Source organism: Drosophila rhopaloa, unplaced genomic scaffold (assembly GCF_018152115.1).
Source record: "Drosophila rhopaloa isolate 14029-0021.01 unplaced genomic scaffold, ASM1815211v1 contig_163, whole genome shotgun sequence".
In the NCBI taxonomy this organism is placed as follows: Eukaryota; Metazoa; Arthropoda; class Insecta; order Diptera; family Drosophilidae; genus Drosophila; species Drosophila rhopaloa.
The window spans coordinates 7,570,191-7,585,240 of NW_025335043.1; the positions used below are offsets into that span (position 1 = coordinate 7,570,191).

The following is a 15,050-nucleotide window of genomic DNA, read 5'->3' on the forward strand; positions in this document are numbered from 1 at the left end:
GGATTTATTTTATTTTAATTTTTAATAAGATTTATTATGAACATGCCTAATAAGATTTCTTTAATATGATTCAATCAAAGAGCTCCCTCAGGCAGACTTCGTCTCACTGCATCTTAATAGGCATTTATAAAATTAATATTTTACTAAGAAATTTTCGTCTAAGACACAAGCTTTCTTTAATAAGATTAACTCAAGAAAAAGCTTAGATATAAACTGTGATTTGTGCATCTTGGGATTCACTTAGTCAGTGCAGTTGATGCAGGACAAGTCCAAGGATCCCATTGTTTAGCCTGAGTAAGCCAATTTCTCAGCCACATACTCCAATCAACGATGAACCATTCAATACAATTCAATTTATTGAGAGTCAATTTCTAATGTTGCCATGTTCGTTAGTCACCTCCCCGCCCATTTAATCCGTCTGGGAAAACCGCTTGTTATATCCCATATATATTATGGCTCCTTTTCACTCCAACAGACTGCCTGTCATGTTTGTTTGCCCGTTGTCAAGTGTTTCATATGCTTGTCAAATTGATATATATATATTGGCAACACTTGCCTCAGCTACTTCTCAACCTCTTCTCCCTATTCGTCTGGATATATAGGGCCCCTTCAGAAAAACATGTCAAGACACTTGTCGTCAATGAAAGATGTTCGAGTATCGCTTTCATATTTTCCATTGCCTCTTCAAAACCTACTTCAAAATCAACTGAAAGATTATCGAGTTGAATTCGTCGCCACGGTAAATTAATGTTTATTGCATTTTATTAGCCATATCTAAATGGAAATCTGGCTGATTTTTTTATGGCCCTCTCTAATCACCATCAAAAAAGCCTCAATTAACATGCTCAGACGAGCATATATACTCAAGGACTCTCCATGGAAAATATGGATGCAAAAGCCCAAAAAAAATAATTGTTCAGGCAGTAAAAAAAAGAAGAAAATAACAATAAAGGACCACATGTTAGGCTGCCAGGACAACGAACCGCACGTATGTATTTGTGTGTGGGCCGGGAACACGTTTAAGTGGCCCGAAAACAACAATGGAGGCTATAACGAGTGAGAGCCTGCAAAACAAATTAACAAAGTTAAGAGGAGGAAAAATAAAATACACAAATTCCCCACGCTTCATGGAGATCACGAATAGAGGACATGGACTTCGTTTGGATACACTTTTATCAATATTCATCTCCTGCAGCGTCAGGCCCTAAACATGGCAATTCAATCAGCGGAAACCCCACAACAGACAGCCTCCATAGACGGGAAAAAAAGACCCCCAAAACATATTTGCCAAATCAAAAATTGCACTCAGGCGTACAACACATCCCCCATACAGCTCCACTCAACTACAATAAATTCGATTTTGTAACTCACTGCACGTCCCCTCGATGTAGTGACCCCCCAATGAAAATGCAAATGGTTACAAAACTTTTAGCAAAAATCTAAAAAAGAACTACAGACTCCAACGCATCAACAGCAAAATTGTCTGGTGACTTTTCCCAGAGATGTAAAATAATTGAAAAACGGGGAAAAAGTACAAAAAACGGAATCAAAATATCAAACCAAATCGAACCGAAACCATTGCCAAAAATGCCCAACATCGAGGAAGAATAAAAACTTGTTCAAGGCAAATGTTGTGCCAACAGCAATATGGAATAGTGCCATTCCAATGAGATTGATGGGCGGCAGCCGCAACTAAGGCAAACTAAATGGGTAGTGTTGAGGGGGAAAGACGAGTGGCGAATGCTTTCAAATAACCGAAATTGCCTCTACAATTCCTGCTCGGACTCTTGACCATGACCTTAGGCGCATTTTCACACGGCCAGCAAAACACACTCAAGGAAATCGAAAAAAAAGGCGAAAAATGTGTGCCTGCCAAAGACAAACTCCAGAGAAAGAGGCCTTCGCAGCACGTTTATAGAAATATAGAAATATATTTTACAGCGGAATAAAATTGGTATCTTCTACAAAAAAATCAATAAAGTTTTTTTTTGAATTTCCCACGAAAATTAGTTTTTCAAAAATTGTTTTTGTTTAATTTGTTGTTTCATTGTTTATTCTGAATTATTTAATTTTTATTTTTCATATTTAAGTGTTGATTTTAAAATAAATTAATTCTTGTCAAAACATTATCATGTGTAATGGTTATTTTAGCAACGTTAACATAATCTGCGTCTGGTTTAAAGTATTAAATTTCCTACCCAAAAGTATGCAACACTTGCTGGCAAAGCATTCGCTTTGATAAGCTGTCGTGTCATTCCCGAAAAGCAAGATGAAAAGGATACCATAAAGAAGTAGCACAGTCTCGTGTGAGCCGCACATAACTTCATCAAGTCTGGCCAAACTCAGTGGTTCAGATACAAAACTACCTCGGGCCTTGAAAGAAAATGTTGGAACAGAACAGAGGAAAAGCATACGCCACGCATGTTACTCATAAAGTACAGCAGAAATTTTGTTGGCATGCCCAAAACACATACACTCAAACTTGGGGCATTATTACATTTTTCACACCAATGAAAACAAATACAAAAAAACCAAAAAGGAAAAGGGAAAATTTGGCAATGCTGATCAACTGCCTAGGTTTTTGAATGGCAGAGGCTGGCCTGGTTTTCGCTTTCCTCTTATTTTTTGGCCATTTCCTTTTTTGGGCAACGCCATCCGGGTGAGACTTTGACTTGGTCACTCACGAAAATTACTAAAATTGTATATCCGTTTCCGGTTGAAGTTGGGTGCCGGGCATCCTGCTTTGTGCCCAATTTTTGACAGGCATATCGAGTTATTTATTGGCACATTTCGCCCTGGTCACCATCAAAAATAGTTGCGACATAATTTATGGCACATCGCGCATACGCCGCATTGCCCACATGCCCACATATGTCTGTGTAAAAAGGGAGGTCGAATGAGAAACAGCTTCGAATCCATTGGCGCGGGCATTTTTCACTCGATACATGCACGACCCACTTGTAATCCCCTAAGCCTACACAAGTCAATTTGCAGGCATCGAGCATCGAACTTGTAGAACAATTGCCAAGCAATCAGCAGGCAAATTGTCAAAGCAACAAATCTCTGCCGCAGGACTCTTGCACAGGAAAAAACATATCGATTTCAACCTCAAATAGTTTTTGAAATTTTTGGTAATTTTTCATAATACTTTCAAAGGATTTTTTTGTGTGTTAAATAATAACCAAATATTTAAATATTTGAGAGTATTTGAAACACTCAAAACTCTTATATTCCATTTTTAAGTTGTTAATTTTGGTATGTAAAAAGTGTGGTAATAATAATTTATCACACAAATTTTTTGATGTGCTTTATAAAATTTTAATCACATTTTTTTTAACTGTTACAGATTTTTTAATAACAAAACAAATCAGAAACCTATATAAATCGTATTTAACCATTAGATTATAAAGCAAGCCCATAAAACTAGAACTTGTCAAAGAACGAGTCATCGAAAATATAATATTTTTTCTCTGTGACTCGCAGTCATTTCCCAAATGGTTACTCATTCGAATCGAATGCATCACTTGGCCGTCCAAAAGCCAAAGGAGCAGTTAAGTGGTAACTTTTCTTCCGAGGCATCGAGATGGGTTGGAATTGGGGCTAGCCGTAATCATTACGACAAATTGCCGGGGCCACAGGCAATAATGATTAATAATGAGGCAGCTGCAGTTGCTCCACCGCCGGAAAATGGCCGAAGTTTGTACTGCCGCTTGTGGCTTTATTAAAATAAATAACTGAGGTTAAGGCAGTTAAGGCGCAGGTAATCGCGACGCGACCCTTGCCGTTGCTTCCGCTTCCGTTATGAATAATAAACTTGCCGCTGCTCAAAGTTTACCGATGCCCGGGGCAAAGTTATAATTTGTCTAATTAAAACTTTCCCTGATTAACCTGGCGGCTAACAAGGTCAGGTGGTAAGTGCAACAAAACGTTTTGCCGGGCAAGACAACGCAACAAATCAACGAGCAATGAAAACCTGTGGCTAGTTGAGGGGGTAAATTCAAACACCAACTAGGGGAAAATAGTCTCAGTTTAGCAACTTTCGACTGTGGTCCCTGAAATTGACCCAAAACCTGGGGCCACGTGACTCGTGTGGCACATATCAACCTAATGCACATTGTTTTGCAGCTTTCCCGTTTTGTTGTGGCATCACATTCTACGTGCATTTTATTGCTAAAGTTTTTCCGGCCATGTCCTGCGGAGTTGTCATGTGTGGTAGACCAAGGAAATTGTTGGCAACTATTGCAACTAAGAAAAGTGAAAATATACGGGAGCAAACCAAAGGTTCTTGGAAGTCTGTAAATATTTCAAAATTATTTTAACTCGAAGATAGCACAATTTAAACTTTTCTTAATACAAAGTTTACAAATGCTCATATCCATTCAAGTAAGAGGAAATCCATTTATAACCGAATCAGGAGAGAAAGATATATTTGGCGACTAAAAGACACTTACACCAATAAAATAATTGAACTATCCCTATGATAAAAAAATAACAAGACTATTGTTTAAGTTTAAAACTGAATTATTTAAGTTTATAAGCTTTAAAATTTATTTTGATACAAATAATATCAGCATATTTATTCTAAATTGCTGTCCCCAAACGTATTATTATGATATCATTTTATTGTTTTAAATTACTTAGGAAATTGATTTTTAATTGATGCTCAAAAAGTGTCTGTCGATACAGTTGAAAATATCAGAGCATGGCGAGAGGTCTCGTTATTGGAATTTGTTGGGCCTTACTAGCACCAATACTTGTGAATGGAGCCTTTCAGTTGCAGAAGGTGATTTGCGAGTCCTCGAACACCTCGATTTCGGAGTTCACCCGCTGCGAGATGAAGATTGTTCGACGGGGAGTGGCCGCATTTTTTATGGTCTGGAAGCTTTACAAAGTCCCCATCGACAACGTGGAAATCAATGTGGCGCTGTACAAGAAATCGAATGGATATCGTCCATTTCTCTTTAATCAGACCCTGGATTATTGTTACTATATGCGTAATCCCAAAGCGCATCCATTGATTTATACGATGCACAAGGTTTTTCTACCCTCATCCAACATGAATCATTCGTGTCCATACGATGTGAGTATTAAAATAAAAATAAAATAACATAGCCATTTAACATTTGAGGAGAGGTCTGATGTGTTTGATCATTAGCTTGTAAATCGATTAGTGTTATATAACGGCACAAAACTTGAATTTAAAAAAAATCTTTATAAATTATTTTAGGATTAAAGCTCTCAATATTTATGAGTATAAGTTAAACTAATTTATCATCATACTTTAACAGCACGATTTGATAATAAATAACTTCGTCTACAATAAAAATGACTTAAAAGATCTACCCGTACCCAATGGGGACTATATGATAAAGGTGCAAGTTGCAACTGACAAGGAATATCGTGTATTTGTAAGGATTTATGCAACCAAAAAGGATTGAATGGATTCGGAATTATATTCGTCACACACTATTTAACTATAAATATTTATTTGTACCAGACTCGAAATATACAATGAAAAACTATAAAATGTAAACAAATAAATAATATTTTAATGAACTCCAGCATATTTTATCACAAAACATATCAATCGATTCCTCAATTTTAATAATTGTTTTCCAACAGTTTTAGAAAATTGTTTTTTAATTGGGGCCTAAAATCTACAGTACCAAAAGAATTTTTAATTGGTACCTCAAACGAGAATATCAGACCATGGAGAGAGGTCTCATTATTGGAATTGTTTTTAATTTAGTCTGGCCAGTACCGGTAAATTGCGGGTTTCAGTTGAAGAATGTGAATTGTGAGTCCTTTGACACTTCGTATTGGGATTTCCACCGCTGTGAAATGAAGATTGTTCGACGAGGAGTGGCCGCTTTTTATATGTTCTGGAAGATTTATAAACTACCAATCAACAATGCAATTATCAACGTATCGCTATACAAGAAATCGAACGGATATCGGCCGTTTCTCTTCAATCAGTCCGTGGATTTTTGTTACTACATGCGAAATCCACAAGCCCATCCATTGATGTCAATGCTTCACAAAGCATTCATGCCTGCATCCAACATAAATCATTCGTGTCCTTATAATGTGAGTACTAACAAGAGTAATAACAAGATACAATACATTTTGTAACTAGTAGAATATTAAAATATGCCTTTTCTGGTGGAAATAAGGTAAAACTTAAATAAAATGAAACCCAAGTCAAAATATGCAGGATGAACTAATATTTTATTTTATTAACAGCATGATTTGATAATCAACGACTTTATTTACAACAAGAACGACTTTAAGGATCTTCCCATACCCAATGGTGAATATATGATTGAAGCTAAATTTGCAAGTTACAAAGTTCATCGTGCATTAATAAAGATTTACGTAAAAAGAAATGATTAAGTAGAAAAATGGGTTTAACAATCTCGTTCAATATAAATAAATATATAAAAAGAAACAATATACATTTTGTTTTGAAAACTTCAATTAAGGTTTTGTAGTATCCGCAAAATAAAGAAATTTCCGTAATCGCATATTGCTTTTCGTTTTTTAGGGTTGACTGGCTTTAAAAATCTGATCATTATTTTTAATGGGCATTATTTTTACCAATAACTGTAAATGGTAAATTTCAGTTTCAGAATTTGATGTTTATTTGAACATTATTTACAGCACGATGTGAAGTTCACTTTCACTTAATTTAAAACAAATATACCATGAAATCTGAAGTTTAAAAATTCGGTTGGCTTAAAACTCTTCAAAAAAGTTTGTTGGTGTTACATTCCTGTAAAGTTATTAATGTTTACAAACTTCTTTAGATTTCAAAATCTTTGGTTGGTCTGAATAAAGTGGTAACTTAGATTTGAGAAATTATTGAGGGCAGAAAATATAAAAGTTTGACGAGTAACTTTTGGAGCTCAATGTAGGAAAAAGATAAATTATCTTTATTGACAATAAATTACGCACTTTGGTTGATTTAGTTATAATAGCAGTGAGTTACCCACCCGAAATGAAATCAAATTGTCACCAAAAGCGCAACACTCAACATGAAGTTTTCGGCCATTGTTAACATGATGTTGATTATGGAATTATTTACCAGTATTCGAGGAGCATATTTTCGGTTTACCAACATGGATTGCAATAGTCTCGACTCGGAGTTTGTGGAGGTTAAGGAGTGTATTTTGAAGATGGTGAGCAGAAATGTGGTGGGCATGAATTTCCACATGGTGATTAAATATGGCAAGCCCATCGATAAGATTCAGTTTAACATAAGCATATTCCGAAAGTCGAATGTGTACAGGCAGTTTTTGGTTAATCACACCATCGACTTCTGTTACTATATGCGCAATCCAGAGAAATATCCGATATTCTATATGTTTCATGATTCCCTTATGGCGGCCACCAATGCCAATCATACTTGCCCATATGCTGTGAGTAAATTCCTATTACGAACGTATTTAGTAATAATAATAATAATAATTTGTCAACAGGAAAAGGATATTTATGTGAGGAAAATGATTTTCAACGATCAGACACTGAAGAACCTACGTACCATTTTGCCCGAGGGCGAATACAAACTGGCTGTTTCTGTGGGTGGTTTCGGAGTCTGGCGATTAAAGGTCAATGTCTACGGTCGACGAGGTTAAATTAAAGTTATTAAAGTAATTACCAAAACAGGTTGAAATTAAGTAAATAGAAGATAAAACAAAATAAATTTAAATCAATCAAAGCAAACCAGACGTTAAATTGACTTTAACCAGACAACGCAATAGTACAACAATACTTATCGACGCGACAACATGAACGATCTGCTATTGAATTTAGTACTACTTATATTGATCACATTGGATCCGAGCAATGGAAAAGTTTTCAGAGTCAGCAAAATGGAGTGCCGATCTTTGGATCCTTCGTTTACATATTTTAAAACTTGTAATGTGATTCGCAAGGAAAATGGACGATCCTCTCTATATGTCAATGAGGTCATTCTGTATAAAAATCCCATTGATGATATCACTGTAAGTTGAAAAGTAAAATTCTCGAGAAATTAAAAAACCCATATATTTTAGCTAAACCTGGGCGTTTTCAAAATAGCCAAAAATCGTCGCTTGCAGTTTCTAAATGAGACATTGGACTACTGTGTGTTTAGTAGACAGCTTTTGGCCAGTGGATTTTTTGGATTTCTGATGACGCCGTTGCTGAGAATTTCCAATGTAAACGGCACCTGTCCCCTGAAGGTAAGAAATTAATGTGTTTTGAGAGAAAACTCCTTACTTAAAGTAAACTCCACAGCAAAACATAATAGTCAACGGTTTTTCTGTCGATGAAGACACAATTAAAGAAATCCCAATCCCGAACGGTGTTTATATGTTTCAATTGCGAACATCCATGATGAAAAAATGGAGAACAGATGTGAGAGTCTATGCCACTCGAGTTGACAAGTATTCTGAGTAAATGTTGAAGGCATTTTTGAAAAAATATATTAAAATTCAGCAACACTAACAATAATGTACTCGGAAGGGGTAATTAAATACTATTATTTTTATAATTAATACGTTTAGTATTTACATACTAACTACATCCTACATGTATAATCCGCAAGTAGTGGGGACTTACTCCTCAGGTAGAAATGGAAAAACATCGATGACATCACCGATATTTTGAAATCATCGATAACGTCGATATTGGCATCGATGTTTTTCCACCTCTAGTGTCCACCTCTACTTCCTTTCTCTCTCTTTCCTATTCTACTCGTGAGCAAATCCGTAAGTAAAAAATTTGAGCTCCGCTAAAACTTGTGAAAAATTGTAAATATGCACCAGCAAGTTGAAAAATGCCTGCCCAAGGCTAAATAAACTGCCGGCAAGCAGAGTTCAATTGAAATTAAAACGAAACCATTGAAGATGCTGGAAATATAAAGAGATTGCCGAAACTAAGCCAACTTTTTCCTTGCAGTGCTCGGTTGAATTGTCGGAACCATGGTGAACGGCCGCATACCCTCGGTCTTCTCGAAGACCTACGTGACTCCCCGTCGCCCCTATGAAAAGGCGCGTCTGGACCAGGAGTTGAAGATCATCGGCGAGTATGGTCTGCGCAACAAGCGTGAGGTGTGGCGCGTCAAGTACGCCCTTGCCAAAATCCGTAAGGCTGCCCGTGAGCTGCTGACCCTCGACGAGAAGGACGAGAAGCGTCTGTTCCAGGGTAAGTACTGGGTACATCCAACAGCAGTCGAACTTCCCTTGGGAGAACTAGGGAACATTTAATTTTATAGTATTCAAATTCCTTAGCCCTTAAAGTTGAAGATACCATTTGAATTAAAAGTGTAAAGTCGAATATATATTTAATGTTTTCTGGTTTAAACACATGCAGTTTTTATATTCTCCATATGGTACGAAATATATTAGGTTATCTAATCTTAGAGCACGTGTAAGAATGATTATCCTATGATAGATAAAGAGATAATATAATAGGCTTTCAGAGTTTATTTTAAAAACCCTCTAAGGGAAGTTGGACTGCTTAACCATACAATATTGACATGATGAACTGTATTAAAAATAATAATTCTGACACTTCTTGTCTGAAAAAACCTTTGACGTTACCAAATACACACTGAAGTCAGTTTTGTGACCAAACTTTTGATTGCTATTTGGAATCTCTGTTAATTATTTACTCTCTTTACCTATAGGTAACGCCCTGCTGCGTCGTCTGGTCCGTATTGGTGTCCTGGATGAGTCTCGCATGAAGCTCGATTACGTGCTGGGTCTGAAGATCGAGGACTTCTTGGAGCGCCGTCTGCAGACGCAGGTGTTCAAGCTGGGATTGGCCAAGTCTATCCATCACGCTCGCGTCCTGATCCGTCAGCGTCACATTCGGTAAATATCGCTTGGACAAGCGACGACAACGTCGCCAGGCTCTCTCAGATATAACTCTGTTTTGTTCAGTAAGACCACTTGGGAGTCGAACAAGCTCCAATGCTTGCACCGGCTCTCAACGTCTTTAGATTGCGCATGTGACTCCGTTCACTTCAATCGATAATGCAAAATGCCCGCCTAGCGTAAGTTGCACTGAACGTTTTTGGACCTAATTTCACAGCCACCATATGCTGGGTTTCCTTCCTCTCGGGTTTAACTAATCGAAATATCTTTTTTTTCCCGTTTCCACAGTGTGCGCAAGCAGGTGGTCAACATCCCGTCGTTCGTGGTGCGCCTGGACTCCCAGAAGCACATCGACTTCTCCCTGAAGTCGCCCTTCGGCGGCGGCCGTCCCGGTCGCGTCAAGAGGAAGAACCTGAAGAAGAACCAGGGCGGTGGCGGTGGAGCTGCCGAAGAGGAGGAGGACTAAGCAGCGGTAGCCAGCTGCAGCCAGTAAAATACAAGGCGCAGACTTTTGATAAAAATCTGTTTGTTTTACACAAATAAATGTAAAATTACTTGAAAAATTGTGTTGCTTGCTGGGTGTACAAGTTTACTATAGGGTATAAAGACGACAGGAGATATTTTGGTGCACACAATTTATTTTTAAGGAGAGAAGGGGCATTGTTTTAATTAATCTTTATTGTGGAACGTTTAATATAACTACACATTGACCAAGAAACTTCTTATTGCAATTTCTAACTTAGCTTTATCCGATATTGCAAAATAACATTAAATAAGATGGTTCTCCTCGACTATGATTAAGCAGCAGTAAAATGGAACTTTTTCGAAAATTACAAGGCGCGTTAAATTAATTTATTTTTCCCAATGTCTGACCAGGGATGATACTATGAGGTATCGATAAGGGGGTCATCAGCTGTTTTGTGTTTACAACAATTTTGTTGCTGTGCTTTGTTAAAATGTCTTCAAAAAGAATTCGAGGGAAAAACTTTAGCGAGCGAGAAGAGCATGCTCTCATAGATCTCGTGATGTTGAACAAAGACATTCTGCAGGACAAGAAGAAAGATGCGGCTACATGGCGAAAAAAGGCAGAAACATGGGAGCGACTTGCCCAGGAGTTTAGGGCCGAAACGGGTACCAATCGATCATGGACTGCTCTTCGGGAGAAGTACGATAATATGAAGAAAAACTCTCGGAACAAACACAGAGGAGTCAAAAATTGGTATGCGGAAAAGAAACCCCCTGCCATAGGAAACACATGGCGTTCCGGGTCCTTTGCGTTGGAAAACAGTCCCGGTCTCACAGGAATCACCACACCACTAGAAAACCAGTTTGATAGTGACGGTAAGTGGTTTTTAATGCAGGTACATTTTAAGTACGCAACTCAAAGTTCTGGACCACTTCTTGGTTTGACTATTACCTAGAAAATGCAACTAAAATATGAACAAACTTTTGTAAATCTAAAAAGAATATAAATAATATATTAAAACTATAATCTGTTTGCAGAAAACTTCCAGTTAATAAATGTAGCAAAAGAAGAAAATCCTTCGATCAGCTCACAAAACTCTGATAGTTCACAGTTACTGCAAGTAAGTTTTAATAGTCAATACCTCTTCCTTTATTAATGTCTCTTTAAGTTTTTCAAGCAAAACATTGAGGATTTCGAAGATCCCGAGTTGGACAGCTTCGAGCCTTCTGAAATATCGAACACAAAAATAAGCAGGGGCTTCAATTCACCCACTATGTCGGAAGTCAAATGGAGAACCCGAGTTCAAGAGGAGAAGGTCGAATTGTTTAAGATACAACAGGAATATTATAGAGACCAGAACTCTAGAGCCGCTGAAAAACACAAATACGAAGTAGAAAAGCAATTTGTCGAACTACAAACGGCTCGATTAAAGAACCAGTTACTTGAGATGGATCTAGAAGTTAAACGTGAAGAAAAAGCAAAAAATAACCAAAGTATTGTAAGCTAGTCTTGCTTTGTTAGGGGAATAATTAAAAATTTATTATGAAAACGGTCCTTATTTAGGTTTTAAGTAAAGATGTTTCAGTTTTAAGTTATAGACCATTTTGTAAATATTTTTAAAATAATTTCGAAAGCTTATCTACTTTTTAAAATAAAGTAATCCTATTTTGAATGTCAGCAGTATGACCGGATTCGTAGATTATTAAAATGCTAGAGATATCGACTTGACACTCGTTATTTTCTGAGCTTTAGGGCACTTCCGCATAAAATTGCCATTCTCACAAAACTGACTTTTGAAAATCACTTGAGATTCGCGTAAACAGAAACTCCGAGAAAAACAACAGCTGGAAATTAATTCAAAAATCTGGACTATTAAATATCGAGAAAATGCCGAAGCCCGGTGACAAGGCGAAGGTGAAGGTGAACGTGAAGGAGCGGGTGGTGGACGAATCCTGCGACTTGAGCCTCTCTGAATTGAGCGAAATACCGGTGCGGGAAATTGTAAGTACAAATACTGCTCTTCTGCGGTAATTAGCACCGATTCCTGGTGTCCATATACATATGCATTATCCCCCATCTCGCTTCCTCTGGGGGGCCACGTCTGTTGTCTGGCAAATGTCTAGTCACTGTCTATCTCGCTTGTGCAAGTATCAGGGGGTGGGTGGGCCTTGGAGAAAGAGAGATCCAGTTCCTCTTTCCCCCTTGCTGTTGTTATTCTGCCGGCTGGCATGCAATTAACGCTGACGTCGACTTCCCCATCTCCCTTTCGCGCAGCCCTTAACCCTTGTGTGGTTAAAAGTGCATTTGCTCCAGGGGGTTGATTTTTGGTTTTTGCCACCCCTCAAAAACTCAAAAGGTTGCCAAAAAAAGAAAAACAAGTATGGATGCTTGTGTCAAGTTGCTCGACTACGTGATACCTCTTAGTTAATTTTAGTTTCACTTCCAAAATGTTTCTTATATTGTATCCATAAGATATTAATTTGCATAGCCACAAAATTATAAAAGCCATATACTGCATATTTGTAATTCCTCGCTATACCTAAAAGCATACAATTTTAATTGTTCCCAAAAATAATTCTGAGTTAATTAAAATCGTACAACTAAATATACTGCAGAAGTCCATCATACCCTTATCCTTAACCAATACGAAGTGTTACATATATAAAAGAAAGGGATTTTCAAGGCAGTTACATTTTTCGGGGGTTTCTTTTGTCGGTCATGTTTTGCCTGAACTTCTCAACTCAGTTTGCCCTTGTGCTTTGCAGGCTTCGTTCAAACGCGTCACTGTTTTGGATCTCTCCAGCAATCGCCTGGTCAACCTGGGAGTAAGTAGCCCAAGTCCAAGAGACCCCATTAAACACACTTTCTAAATGTCACTCTTGGGTTAGAAAAACTTTTCGATTCTCACACGTTTGGTGCGACTGGATCTGAGCAAGAATCAAATAACCTTCCTGCCCGAGGACTTTGGCCAGCTGGAGCAGCTGCGCCACTTGGACCTGTACAACAACTGCTTGGAGCACTTGCCCATTAGCTTCGGTCAGTTGCGTCGTTTGCGCTACTTGGATCTGAAGGGGAATCCTCTGACGCCCGCCTGGGAGAAGATTGTGGGTTGCTGCTCTACGCAAAGGGACTGCCAGCAGGCGGCTAAGAATACTGTAAGTGGCTCTCGAGTTGAATGACCCTCGAGTGCGCTCATTTTCCCATCTAACTTTTTTTTCCTTTTCCGCATTTTCCAGGTCAACATCTGCGCCAACTACAAGCCGGAATTCATTGAACGCGAACGTTTGGCCGCCCAGGAGACGCAGAAAATGGCCGGAGGTGGGGATTCCAATGCCAACTCCACCCAAACGAATGGCGGCGGTGGAAAGAAGTCCACTAAACCCAATAACAAGAAAGCGAAAGCCAAAAAGCTCGCCGGAGCGGGTGACAATGAACTGACAATCAAACCAGTGAATGCAGGAGGATCTTCAGAAACGGGAAGTGGATCGGGAGCAAAGTCGAATCAAAAGAATAATCAAAAGAAAAAGAACTCCAATGGCGGGTCCTGGCTGAATATGCTCTCAAGGGCCGCACTGTCCTCACTTGTGACTTTTCTCGTGCTCTTCATCATTAACGTTTTACTCATCTATATGATCATGTTTAAGAACCCGGACATTGCAGACAAGCTAGTGGAGTATATACCCCACCAGTATCGTGATTGGATACTGACCAAGACAGAGATCTTCAGACTGCGTGTCACCGACTGGATCTCGGAATTCCGAACACCGCCAGAGGAACACTGACGGTTTATTTATTTGAAGCCTTAGGGCGCTGGGCTTCAAATAGAAGGAATCGCTAAACAAAATTCGGATGCATAGCGCGTGTGTGGAAGCAAAAATTAAATTGGGATACGTGTAGACCACCTGAACGAGTTATACGACTGCTACTTTGATATACCATTATCTGTAATTTACTGCCATTTATTTTGATAGACACTAAGTCACTACGTCCATTGACAGGAGATTTGAACAGGAAAACCACACGCACTCCGCAACTGAAGAGGCCACTTAAAAGACACCAAACTACACTCAATCACTCAACTCAATTGAACTCAGATGAATCTACAGCTAACCTAACCATAGCTCAAGCTCAACTCAATAGTAACTGAATGGCGGTTCCAAACTGGCCAATGCATAGAAACTACAGACACAGTCAGACCAGACACCCTCGTACTATCCACATCTATCAGATCGGATCGAATCAGCAACACACAAATAATATACTTTAATCTATAGTAAGAATTTCCTGTGCAATTCAAATTTCATTTAAAACCCAAGCTCAAATTGTATTCATGTTTGCCCGACCATTTTACATTTGTAGATTTCAAATCTCATAGGTTTTATTGTAAACGCAAAGAAAATGATTACCATTATTGGTTGAATTTGCAAGAAATCAAAACGAAATTAAAGCGGTTTCATATGATTTATGCAAAATCAAGATAATTGTATTGTAACAAAGAATTTGCAACATTTTTGGAATAAAACTTTACATTTTAACAAATATCTCTTGGTTTTTTAGTCTATATTTTTCGTCGGAGTTTATAAAATGAATAATTTCTTATCAATGGTTTTATTTTTAGTTCCCCTTTAACAAAAATTCTTCACTTCAAGAATTATTGCCCCAAACCAAACAATTAAAATTAGTTTTATTTCCCAGGAAATCGTTAATAAAACTAATTTCAATTA

At 38.0% G+C, this 15,050-nt stretch overlaps 7 protein-coding genes across 7 annotated transcripts; all 7 read left to right on the forward strand.

Annotated features, from left to right (window-relative positions):
• The first annotated feature begins 4,702 nt into the window (after positions 1–4,702).
• Positions 4,703–5,438, forward strand: LOC108052296. Its single transcript, XM_017134667.2, has 2 exons — positions 4,703–5,080; positions 5,289–5,438. The coding sequence occupies exons 1-2, from the start codon at positions 4,703–4,705 to the stop codon at positions 5,436–5,438; spliced, it is 528 nt and encodes a 175-aa protein (XP_016990156.1).
• Positions 5,439–5,709: 271 nt separating this feature from the next.
• Positions 5,710–6,393, forward strand: LOC108052297. Its single transcript, XM_017134668.1, has 2 exons — positions 5,710–6,087; positions 6,244–6,393. Exons 1-2 carry the CDS (start codon positions 5,710–5,712, stop codon positions 6,391–6,393), a joined length of 528 nt encoding a protein of 175 aa, XP_016990157.1.
• Positions 6,394–7,034: 641 nt separating this feature from the next.
• LOC108052299 lies at positions 7,035–7,634 on the forward strand. Its single transcript, XM_017134669.2, has 2 exons — positions 7,035–7,418; positions 7,479–7,634. The coding sequence occupies exons 1-2, from the start codon at positions 7,035–7,037 to the stop codon at positions 7,632–7,634; spliced, it is 540 nt and encodes a 179-aa protein (XP_016990158.1).
• A 153-nt stretch (positions 7,635–7,787) lies between these two features.
• LOC108052304 lies at positions 7,788–8,439 on the forward strand. Its single transcript, XM_017134675.1, has 3 exons — positions 7,788–8,003; positions 8,055–8,222; positions 8,278–8,439. The coding sequence occupies exons 1-3, from the start codon at positions 7,788–7,790 to the stop codon at positions 8,437–8,439; spliced, it is 546 nt and encodes a 181-aa protein (XP_016990164.1).
• Positions 8,440–8,682: 243 nt separating this feature from the next.
• On the forward strand, positions 8,683–10,423 carry LOC108052324 (40S ribosomal protein S9). The gene is made up of 4 exons (XM_017134702.2): positions 8,683–8,750; positions 8,941–9,186; positions 9,671–9,857; positions 10,149–10,423. The coding sequence occupies exons 2-4, from the start codon at positions 8,964–8,966 to the stop codon at positions 10,324–10,326; spliced, it is 588 nt and encodes a 195-aa protein (XP_016990191.1). The 5' UTR covers positions 8,683–8,750; positions 8,941–8,963; the 3' UTR covers positions 10,327–10,423.
• Positions 10,424–10,510: 87 nt separating this feature from the next.
• LOC108052323 lies at positions 10,511–12,009 on the forward strand. The gene is made up of 3 exons (XM_017134701.2): positions 10,511–11,201; positions 11,364–11,446; positions 11,495–12,009. Exons 1-3 carry the CDS (start codon positions 10,817–10,819, stop codon positions 11,831–11,833), a joined length of 807 nt encoding a protein of 268 aa, XP_016990190.1. The 5' UTR covers positions 10,511–10,816; the 3' UTR covers positions 11,834–12,009.
• An 87-nt stretch (positions 12,010–12,096) lies between these two features.
• Positions 12,097–14,865, forward strand: LOC108052322 (leucine-rich repeat-containing protein 59). The gene is made up of 4 exons (XM_017134700.2): positions 12,097–12,327; positions 13,092–13,151; positions 13,215–13,481; positions 13,563–14,865. Exons 1-4 carry the CDS (start codon positions 12,214–12,216, stop codon positions 14,106–14,108), a joined length of 987 nt encoding a protein of 328 aa, XP_016990189.1. The 5' UTR covers positions 12,097–12,213; the 3' UTR covers positions 14,109–14,865.
• The last annotated feature ends 185 nt before the right edge of the window (positions 14,866–15,050 follow it).

Coding starts and splice junctions, on each gene's coding strand:
- LOC108052322 (XM_017134700.2), top strand. CDS start 12,214: ATGCCGAAGCCCGGTGACAAGGCGAAGGTGAAGGTGAACGTGAAGGAG. Junction 13,152..13,214: donor ATCGCCTGGTCAACCTGGGA/GTAAGTAGCCCA, acceptor CTCTTGGGTTAG/AAAAACTTTTCGATTCTCAC. Junction 13,482..13,562: donor AGCAGGCGGCTAAGAATACT/GTAAGTGGCTCT, acceptor CGCATTTTCCAG/GTCAACATCTGCGCCAACTA.
- LOC108052324 (XM_017134702.2), top strand. CDS start 8,964: ATGGTGAACGGCCGCATACCCTCGGTCTTCTCGAAGACCTACGTGACT. Junction 9,187..9,670: donor CGAGAAGCGTCTGTTCCAGG/GTAAGTACTGGG, acceptor CTTTACCTATAG/GTAACGCCCTGCTGCGTCGT. Junction 9,858..10,148: donor ATCCGTCAGCGTCACATTCG/GTAAATATCGCT, acceptor CCGTTTCCACAG/TGTGCGCAAGCAGGTGGTCA.
- LOC108052304 (XM_017134675.1), top strand. CDS start 7,788: ATGAACGATCTGCTATTGAATTTAGTACTACTTATATTGATCACATTG. Junction 8,004..8,054: donor ATCCCATTGATGATATCACT/GTAAGTTGAAAA, acceptor CATATATTTTAG/CTAAACCTGGGCGTTTTCAA. Junction 8,223..8,277: donor ACGGCACCTGTCCCCTGAAG/GTAAGAAATTAA, acceptor TAAACTCCACAG/CAAAACATAATAGTCAACGG.
- LOC108052296 (XM_017134667.2), top strand. CDS start 4,703: ATGGCGAGAGGTCTCGTTATTGGAATTTGTTGGGCCTTACTAGCACCA. Junction 5,081..5,288: donor ATCATTCGTGTCCATACGAT/GTGAGTATTAAA, acceptor ATACTTTAACAG/CACGATTTGATAATAAATAA.
- LOC108052299 (XM_017134669.2), top strand. CDS start 7,035: ATGAAGTTTTCGGCCATTGTTAACATGATGTTGATTATGGAATTATTT. Junction 7,419..7,478: donor ATCATACTTGCCCATATGCT/GTGAGTAAATTC, acceptor ATTTGTCAACAG/GAAAAGGATATTTATGTGAG.
- LOC108052297 (XM_017134668.1), top strand. CDS start 5,710: ATGGAGAGAGGTCTCATTATTGGAATTGTTTTTAATTTAGTCTGGCCA. Junction 6,088..6,243: donor ATCATTCGTGTCCTTATAAT/GTGAGTACTAAC, acceptor TTTTATTAACAG/CATGATTTGATAATCAACGA.
- LOC108052323 (XM_017134701.2), top strand. CDS start 10,817: ATGTCTTCAAAAAGAATTCGAGGGAAAAACTTTAGCGAGCGAGAAGAG. Junction 11,202..11,363: donor AAACCAGTTTGATAGTGACG/GTAAGTGGTTTT, acceptor ATCTGTTTGCAG/AAAACTTCCAGTTAATAAAT. Junction 11,447..11,494: donor ATAGTTCACAGTTACTGCAA/GTAAGTTTTAAT, acceptor TGTCTCTTTAAG/TTTTTCAAGCAAAACATTGA.